At 60.5% G+C, this 9,473-nt stretch overlaps 1 protein-coding gene across 6 annotated transcripts in view; it reads left to right on the top strand.

The window, feature by feature from the left end:
• Positions 1 to 1,254: 1,254 nt before the first annotated feature.
• LOC103822435 (receptor-type tyrosine-protein phosphatase V-like) overlaps positions 1,255 to 9,473 on the top strand; it is a 48,193-nt gene continuing 39,974 nt past the window's right edge. For 2 of the 6 annotated variants that reach the window (XR_007780125.1, XM_050985110.1), the window contains exons 1-3: positions 1,278 to 1,417; positions 7,280 to 7,351; positions 8,320 to 8,383. Coding sequence is in view for 5 of the 6 variants with exons in the window: in XM_050985110.1 (XP_050841067.1) it covers positions 7,286 to 7,351; positions 8,320 to 8,383 (130 nt within the window). In the remaining variant the exon portion in view is untranslated. Of the gene's footprint in view, positions 1,418 to 6,600; positions 7,352 to 8,319; positions 8,384 to 9,473 lie in introns of those variants that run through there. The other 4 variants (XM_050985109.1, XM_050985107.1, XM_050985108.1 and 1 more) reach the window with 3 other exon arrangements.

Below are 9,473 nucleotides of genomic sequence, written 5' to 3'. Positions count from 1 at the left end.
ATGGGACAATGCCCTGCCTGTGACCTGAGCTGCTAGGCAGATCTCCTTCCTACCCTGTGACATGAAAGATGGGCAGGCTTTGTGTTTACTTCTCTGAAAAAGAAACCTTCCTCCTGAAAACAAAACCTTTTGTGTGCAAATGCAGCTGTCTGTAGGTTTGTTTTTATACAGGAAACTTTGAACTGGAGGCTGGGGCTGGTTTAGTTTTGACTTGGGATTTTCAGCTCATGGCAATATTTGGAAACTGAGCTGCTTTCCAAATTTGGAGGCTGGGTTTTCACATCACTGTGGAGTGTGGCAGCAGTGTCCGGGGCTTTCTGTTGCTGTCCCTCTCCCTGTCTGCAGAAATCTTAGCCCAGATGAGGTGGGGATGGGTGCCCTTTGGGGGAAGGCTGAATACCTTGAGTGGCAGCTGAAATGTGGGAGCCTCCTTTGTGGCACTGGCAAGGGTTGGGTGCAGAACTCCTCCACCATGGGCTGCACAGCCTGAAGGAACCCACTGCTCCCATGTGAGGCTAAGCTGGGTTCATCCTGCCTGCCTCTGCCAAGGAGATGGGACCTGTGAGGTGCAGACCTTGCCCACAGCTGGGACTGGAGGAGACGAGTCCACACACACAGTGCCGGGGCTATTGCACCTCCTCCTGCCGCATCCACCAAGATGGGAGGAGGAGTGCCTTGGGACCTGCTCTCAGCTCTGCTCCAAACGCCCTGGCTAGACCCTTCTCCTTGTCCCCAGGGACTAGCTGCCCCCCTTTCACCAGGGTGAGGATAAGTGCCATTCTGGATAAGCTCTTGGAATGCTCTGCACCTCCTGAGCCAATGCACCAGCTCCTCCCCATCTCTCCTCACGAGCAACTGAGGGGTCAGAATGCCTTTACTCTGGGATGGTGCCTGGTCTGAAGGGGCTCTGGGCAGGAAAGCCTTTGGCAGTCACAAACCACAGACACCCTCAGGGCTGGTGCATGGGCTGGATGCCTGTGCTGACTTCATCACTGTCCTGGGGCTCTCCCTGATCCTCTTTGCAGCAGCAGCATGAGGGGATGCTCAGCATGACCAAGATCCCCAGCACCTGGCTGAAACCACAGCATGTGGGACAAACTCTGGTAAGGTGCAGGGAGGAGTGAGCCATGCCCATCCTGCAGTGTTGGCACACAGCTCCTGCCCCTGGGGTGCAGACCCTTGCCCTCAAGGGGCCATGGGAGACATCCCTGACCAGCTGATCCCTCCTCCCCAGCATCCTGCAGCTGAGAGCTGGGCGAGCCCAGGCGGGCCTTCCCGCCGGTCCAGCCCAGACTTGAACGTCAGGGCCGCGCACCAGCAGAGTAAACGAGTGAGTGTGAGCGTGCCAAGTTGACACCGCACGCGCCAGCGCGCAGGAACAGGCTGTGGACCACACCAGGGACACCCTCCAGGTGAGGTACGGGTCCCATTCCTTGTCCCCCTCCCTTTTCCCAGACACCTGGTCAAAGCCAGGATGTGTGCACCAGGGAAAGGAGTGTGGGACCTCCTGCGCCCTGGCACGGTGCAGGCAAACCTGGTGCCACAGACTCAGGGGGCAGCAGGGGATGGGCAACCTCTGAGCACGGCTGAGCTGGGAACAGAGCCTGGCACACTGGGAGCCGCTCATGGCTACTTCTCAACTCTGTGTGCATGGCATCCTTGCACCATCGGGCACCCTTGCTGCCAGCCTGTGCTGGCACTGCATCACAGGGTGGGAGCAGACCCCCACAGGATTCCACAGGCTGTTGGCAATGGTTTAGGTGATTTTGGAGCCAGGTGCTGCCCCAGCACTACCATGCAGTAGGTCTGGGACCGGCACTATCCAGGCTGCTCTCAGCTCTCCCCTGTGAGTGCCTGTTGCCTGGCCAGGGGAAGCAGAGCCTGCTCAGCCCCAGGGGCGGCACCCACGCCCCAGGGGTGCAGAGCAGGTCTGCCCGGCTCTGCCGGCTTTGGGCGCGCTCTGAGTCACCGCAGCCCTGCGCTCCCAGCTCTGCAAGGCACCTGGCTCGCACCCGCAGGCATCCCGGCTCAGCTGCCAGGGCTGCAGCAGCGAGTGTGGGGAGCCAAGAGCATCACCCAGGTGATGGTGACAGAGTCAGTCCTGCCACTCATGGCTGCCCCTCAGCCTGGACAGCGTGGCTGTGCCCTGCCCTGAGGAGGGGTGACATCCCCCACTGCGTGCCTGCCCTCCCGCCTCTGCAAAATGGGAAGAGCTCCAAGGTATCAAAGCATGGGTCAGGAGGCGGCAGCAGTGCTGGCAGGGCTCCATGTGGGAATGATTAAACGCTTGCCAGGGGTTGGAGAAGGAGCATCTCAGTGCTCTAGGGTTTAGGGTTGGAGAACCATGGCGTGTGAACTTTGGAAAGCGAGAGGTCCCATTGGCACCTGCATCCTCTGCAGGTTCTGCCCTGGGAGCAGCCTGTTCCTCTTGTTCCTCCGTTGCAGCCCTGGGCAGCACTCAGCACCTCAGAGTAGCAGAGGGGAGAAACTGTGGCCTGGGGCAGTTCACAATGCTGGTGGGCATTGGGAGGGACTGAGGGACAGGGACCAAAGGGCTGGTGCTGGCCTGAGGCAGGACAGGAGCCCCAGAGCTGTTCCCAGCCCAGTCCCAGGGGCATTAGAACCACGTATCATGAGCCCCCTGGGCATATGTTGTTGTATGGTGCCAGGCTGGATGCACAGAATCCTGCCCAGGGAGGGATGGCAGAGCTCTCACAGAGATATCAGGGCATGTCCAGACAGCAGTAGAGGCTCCTCTGTGCAGTGCCAGCATTGCCCACAGCACCAGGTCATGGCTGTGCCCTCTGAGTGACAGTTTGAGCCCCTGGGGGAGTGTGCTCGGCCACATGCTGTCCCTTGGCAGGGGCCCTCCAAGGCTCTGCCCATGGCCAGCCTTGGGAGCATCACCTGCCTCTGTCACCTCACACAGACCCTGTGACACAGCTGGGACCCTTAGGTGAGGTGGGCACTCTGCTGTCCACCCTGCCCATCCTCACCCCAGCAGGTGCTTCCCAGGGAGGCCTTGACTCCTCCAGGTGTGCATGACCGTGCTCAACTCAGGAGATGCCTTAGCAGGGACAAACCCAATGCTGCCAGCTCCATGCCCCTGGCACCTGGAGAGGAGGCCAGTGCACGGAGAGCAATGTGGGTGGGCCCTGCTCTGCTCTGGTGTTGGCTCAGCTCGGGAGGACAGCCCGGAGCCTTTGCCAGGCAGGGCCTTTGCACTGCACTGAGGCTATTGTTCCTCACCTCAAGCAAGACCGGACACCACAATGACAGGCACGCTGTCGGGGGTCCCCTTTCCCAACTCTGCTCCTGGATGATGTACCCGGGGCGACAGGGCATGAGCAGTCAGTCCCAAGCTGGGGCTCTGCCCCTTGCCAGAGGCGGTGGCTGTGGCAGACAGGCACAGCCCCTGTCCCCTCCCAGCCCTGGTGGGCTGAGCCCTGCAGCCATCCCGGGCAGGGGGGGCATCCTCATCCCCCCGGGCTGCGGGGTGTCCCCCTCCCCCTGCCCCTTGCAGTAGCGTTTGCTGCTTTGCGGAAAATGTGATGACTCGGCAGCCCCTGAGTTTCCAGGCCTGGTTCCAGCTGCTGGGTGGAGAAACTTCTGCAGTTGTCTTTAGGTTTGGCACAGCTGAAGGCTTCATGGTCAGGGGGGACTGGAGGGGAGATCCAGCATTCCCAGCTGAAGGAAGGCTGTCTCTCTCTCTGTGTCCCTACCTGAGGTGGCACAGTGTCACTGAGGTGGCTGTGGGGAAGGCAGGGCTGGCACAGGATGAGCAGCTTCTGTCCCATGGGGAGGCTGCTGAACCCTGCAGTGCCAGGGACAGGGCCTCAGCTTGGCTCCCAGCAGTGCTTTGGGCTGTTTCCACTGCAGCCACAGCCCAAACTCCCTGAGCTGAGGGAGCACAGCCATTGGGACCCGAGATTAAATAAGAGGGGCTGGTATACACACATGTCCCCATGGCAGGGGGTGACAGTTTGCTGTGCCACCAGGACATGCAGAGGCTCTGAAAGCTGCTGGGATGTCTCCTGGTCCATGCTCAGAGGCCAATCCCATCTTGGTGGGCAGCAAGGCATCCTCCAAGCCCATCTTCGAGCCAAGTGAGGTTATCTCTCCTCCTGGTCGGGGAGACACGGGCAGTGGCACAATATGGCAGCAAGATCCAAGGGAACACTGTGTTCCAGAAATCCCTGCTTGGCTGCCCAGCTCAGAAACCAGAACAGGTAGAACAGACCCCTTGTTCCTTGGGCAAGCCACTGTCCAGAGAGACTCCCTCAGGGGGGAATGGTGGCCCCATGCAGGGCTACAGCAGCAGAGGTTGGTGCTGAAGCTGGAGCTGGCTGGCTTTGCAGAGGCTGGAGCAGGGGCACCAAGGCGGAGCCCAGGCAGGTGTAGTAACCATGCATGGACTCGGATTCTCTCCAGCAGGGCCAGGCAGGCACTCCTAGCTGGAGTGTCCCAGTGGTGGGCTTTGTCCTCTTGCTGGCCTGGAACTGCTCTTTGGTATGCTTTGAAGCTGCAGGAGCCTCACCTTGACTCTAGGGAAACCCTCCTCTTCATGCCACCACTGCAGGGACACTGCCTTTGACACTGGGGCATGTAACATCTTTTTCCAGGATTTTCCTTCAAAATCTAAGGTGCCTCCTATCCCACGCCCCTGGATCACAATTCTCAGCCCAGCAAGGCCCTCCATCCTTACCTCCAGTCCCTGCTTCATCAGCTGGTGGCTCCTCGAATTCAGCTCTTCCATCACCTGCCACACTCCAGGGATACCAGAGTCTCCAGCACTGCTCGCACTGCCTCTATCCCAGCCACCCTCCAGGTGGCCCTCCAGGCTGCTCATGGCAGCAAACAGCCTCCCACTCCCCATCCACAGCGTGGTCACCTGTGCTGGCAGCCCGCACCCCACAATGGACCTGTGAGGGGACATGCAGTGAAAGCCCCTTTGCAAACATGTTTGGGGAGCAGCCAGCTGTAACCTCCTTGATCCTGCCTGGGCCCCCGGGTAAACCTGGCAAACCCTCCCTGCAGCAAGGAGCTCCAGCCTCCCAGCTGGCTGCAGCTGCCCAGGTCTGGAAAGGGGCCTTTAAAAACAGTCCCCAGCCCACTGGAGATGGCAGCAATCAGGCCCAAATCTCCCCCTGTCTCATTTCTGGGGAGGTACTCCATCTCAGGGGTTAGAGGACCTCACCCCAGTCCCTGTGAGCACTCACCTTGCACTAAATGGGGAGTGGCCAGTGCCCATCAAGCCGGTGCCCAGAAGCAGGAATGGGTATCCCCAGAACTGGTTGTGGCACTGGTCGATGGGTCAGTCTCATCACCCCAGGTGCTGGTGGATCTCAGTCCCAAGGCTTATCAGGGGATCTCTAAGAGCCACAGCTGTTACCCTGGGCATCCATCACTTGAGCAGATGCACCCATGGCATTGTTGGCATTCAGCCCTTGGAGCTGTGGGCATTAAAGGTTAAAAATCTTGCCTGTGCTGGAGCCAAGGCATTGCCTTCTGCTCCCACCCTGATCTCTGTGTTCAGGGTGCAGGGGATGGGGTCTGGAGACAGAGTGGCACGAAGAGGCTCTGGTGGTAGAGCTGTACCTTTCTGCTGAGGGAACTTCTGAGTCCTAGGCAGAAGTGAAAAACAGGCCCTCACTGCTGGGCTGAGCTGCAGGGCCAGGGCTCCTTTTTCCTCAGCCCAGTCCAGGCAGGGACCTCTGCAGAGACGTGACTGTGATCACGGACCTGGACTCCTGGCACCAGTCCCATTTGGCTGGGACCTGGGAAATTCACTGTTGCCCATGCAAAGGGAGGGGGATTCATGTTCCCTGTCCCCTTTTCCAGCTGGCTCCATCAGCCTGGGGGCTGTCAGAAGGATTGGGGAAGGACCTGGGGTTGGAGATGCATCCTAGACCAGGTCCCCTGTGTCCCCTCTCTTCTTAACTGCATGCAAGAGCTGGAGCTTTCCCGTGTCCTTGTCCTTGGGGGTTGTTCTGTCTGTCACAGGTCCCACCTGACAAACTTCTGAGTTTTCTGTTGAAGGATTCTGGTGTCTAGAAGACAGGTGGGGGATGTGTCCTACTCTGACAGCTCAGTGGCTTACAGTAATGACCAGAGCTTGAATAGCCCCCATAGGTGGCCGTGCTGGCCACTGGGATAGACTCCCACGGCCACAAAAGCTGTTCTGGCTTCCGGACTGATGCATCACTGAACCTCTTCCAGCACTGTCCCAGATCCCCAGCGCTGATGTGAAGCCAATGGCATCTCTGCTCTGAATGAGAGCTGGCATTCTGCCACGCATTGCACAGACACCGCAGAGCACCGCCCTGCACGCAGCCCGGGGCACAGCCTGGTCCCCGGGGCAACCCCCGAAGTACAGCGCCCTCCCACCCGGCACAGCTCGCTTTAGCCGCCCCTCAGACGGGCAAAGCGTGGTTTGGGCACCTCTGTGCCCGCGAGATGCCACGCCAGGAGCCTCTCAGAGTGCGCACTGCCCCCGCCGTAGCCTGCGGGCCGCGGTGCCATGGGCACGGCACAGAAACACCCCCATCCCTGCCCTCGGCGTACCCAAACCCCCCTCCCCAGACGCACCTGCGCAGGAATTAGAGCACACCGAGCGGAAGGGTGCCCGGAGGTGCGGCATAGAGAGAGCAGAGGGTGCACAGCACTCCTCGCTCCACACTCCCGCCCCGTCTCCCTCCAGCACCCCAGCCCACCGCTGCGCCCTCCTTCCCTCCCTCCCCGCGCTGGGTTTGGTTGGGGCGCGCCCTCCCAGCCTGGAGCCGCCATCAGTCCAGTCCCGTCTCCTCCCCTCCCGCTCCTCCCGCCCTTCCCGCTCCAGCTCCCGGAGCTCCTGCTGATGCCAGAGCGGGCTCCTGCCCGCAGCGAGGTCCCCCGAGAGCCGGGCCAGCAGAGCCTCCCACCCCGGCCGGCAGCTCTGCCCGCAGCCCGCAGCCACTCTCCCCGGGCCAGCTGCGGAGTCACAGCAGAGGACACGGACCTGCGGCCACAACAGCAAATGCGCCCAGCGAGAGGCAGCCGCCCCCGCTGGGCTTCTCCCAGGCTGGAGGCGAGCTCTTCCCCCGCCCAGGGCCAGCGGGCTCGGCCGAGGTGCCACGCGCTGGCCAGTCCCCATTGATGTCATCTTGTCACCCGCGCTCGGAAAGCATGCGGGGACACGGTTCCTGGCTGCCGTGGGACAAGGGGCTGGCTGGGGACAGCCGCTGCTGAGAAACTGCCCCCCCACCCCAATTTTGTCATCCCTCTGATCTGCTGCCATCAGGTCCCCATGAGGTCACTGCTGCTGCCGCTGCTGGTGCTGTGCGTGTCGCGGCTCCCAGAGACCCTGGCACAGGTAAGCGCTCGACTCCCCAACCCCTTTTGGCTCCGCGGCTCTCGGCTGCCAGCGCGCTGCCGCAGGGGCTGCCCCGCCGGCCAAAGGCTCGGGCTGCGGGTGCCTCTCTCTGGCCGTGCAGCTGCGCCACATCAGCGGCTTCGCCATCCCGAGCGGCGCTTCCCCCGCTGCCCCTCGCCCCCGGGACCTGGGCCCGCTGCCTGGGACGGCGGCGTGTCCCTGTTGCTGTGGCTGCGCGGCTCCTCGCCCGGCACTGGCTCGGCTGCTGTTCCCAGGGTCCTCAGCCGCTTCGCTCTCCTCTGCCAAAAGCGCCGCGATCGGTGGGGAGCCGACACGAGTCTGCCCGCAGAGCCGAGGGAAAAGAACGCCAGGAATACGATGGTTCTGCTGTGGCTTGTTGCAGGACAGGGAGTGGGCAGGAGACATTTCCTTCAACGTGGGGGGAACTGACGCCAGTCCAAAGCCGGGCACACCCTGCTGGGAGCAGGCTGTGAGAGAACGGATTTCAGGGGAGGGTGCCAGGGGCTTCGGGGATTCTGTTCTGCCCGTTGGGGGTGGCAGCTGGACTGAGGTCTGTGGTCCCTCCCTTCCCTTGATGGTGGGAAGGAGGTGTGCCTATAGAAGGAAGGAGATTGCCAGGCCCTGTCCAGAGCTCAGTCCCTCCCTCTCTCTGCAGAACTTCTCCTGTGCCCTGGCTGGTTTGTTGGCCTTCTCCCCTGTGGTCATGGCCCCGTGTTGTCTGCAGCCCCAGGACCCATGCAAAAGGCCAGGGCAGCCCACAAGCTGCATCTGCCAAGTCTGTCTCTTTGCCTTGGCTGAGGGAGTCTGAGAAGCTCTCCTAGGAAAAGGGGTCACAGCCCACAGATGCCATGTCAGGGTGGGAGCTGTGCCTGGCACAGGGCACCTCTCCCAGGTGTTGGTCTCAGCTCTTCCTGCCCCTCTCTCACTTGACACTTTCAATCCCCCAGGGCGAGGGATGCAACCACACAGCCCATGCAGTCCCCCAGGGCCAGGATGCACGTGGTGAAAGAGGTGAGTCACAGCAAGGAGGTTCCTAGGCTGAGGAGGGCAAGATGGTCTCATGCCTGGAAGGGTGAGATGAGCAGATGTGCTGGACCAGGACTCTTGGAGTTAAGAGTAAATATTCTGCTTTAGACTAACTACAGGCTACAGGGAAGCGGGACAGTCAGTCTCATCCTTCTCCAGCAACCAACTGTATGGGTGCACTGTGAGAGATAGACAGAGCTCTCTGCTTCCACAGAGCACCACCTGGGCTCAGTGGCAGCACAGCCTTAAGTGCCCTGCTCAGCATAGCCGTAGGTGCCCTGCTCAGAGCCTTGGAGTTGCCTGGGTAGGATCAGAATCTGTAAAGCAGCCCCATGGCTGCTGTAGGCCTGGAGCCAGCACAGTGTCCTCATGGCATTAGCCTGTGCCAGTGAGAAATCACCTGGATGATCCACAGGCACCTGTCAGAGTATGAGGTGTATCTGGATGTCCTGTCTGTGGCGTGGTTAGTGGGAACATGAGCAATGCTGGTGTCGCAGGCCTCTGGCCCATTTTAGGCACATTTGTGCTGCAGATGTGAGGAAGGTGACAGGGGGAGGCAGGTGATGAAGCTGCTGGAAACACAAGAGAAGCAGAGAAACATGGGCTGGGAACTCACACCTTCATCAGATAAGAAAGAGCTTGCAGTAACAAACCATCCCTGCCTGATGCCAGGCAGGACAGTGAGCTGTGGGTTGCCTTCAGGTCAGCTCTGCCTGGTGCTCTGGGTGTCTGCTGATAGCAAGAGTAGCCCAGGGCAGCTGGCCCAGGTATAGACACCTCACCCATGGCACCCAGCTACATTTAGTTAGCTAAATGTTACCCTTCCTGAGCTGGCTGATCCTAAATATGCACTTGAACTTCTCAGGGATGGCACTATGTGCACCTGTTCATGTCCATCTGATGTCCTCTGGTCCTTTTGCCTTCGCAAGCAGGCTCCAAACCACAGCATTGCATGGAACAGAAGTTGCACATAGTTCTGAAAGTTTTCAGCTGTGGGAAAGACACACACAGCTCCTGAGCAGTGCCAAAGGTGTCCCTGCTCTGGGCTCACCCCACACTGCTCCTCCCTGGCTGT

Source organism: Serinus canaria, chromosome 26 (assembly GCF_022539315.1).
Source record: "Serinus canaria isolate serCan28SL12 chromosome 26, serCan2020, whole genome shotgun sequence".
In the NCBI taxonomy this organism is placed as follows: Eukaryota; Metazoa; Chordata; class Aves; order Passeriformes; family Fringillidae; genus Serinus; species Serinus canaria.
The sequence above is the reverse complement of the archived record's forward strand: the minus strand, read 5'-3'. Positions and strand labels throughout refer to the sequence as shown.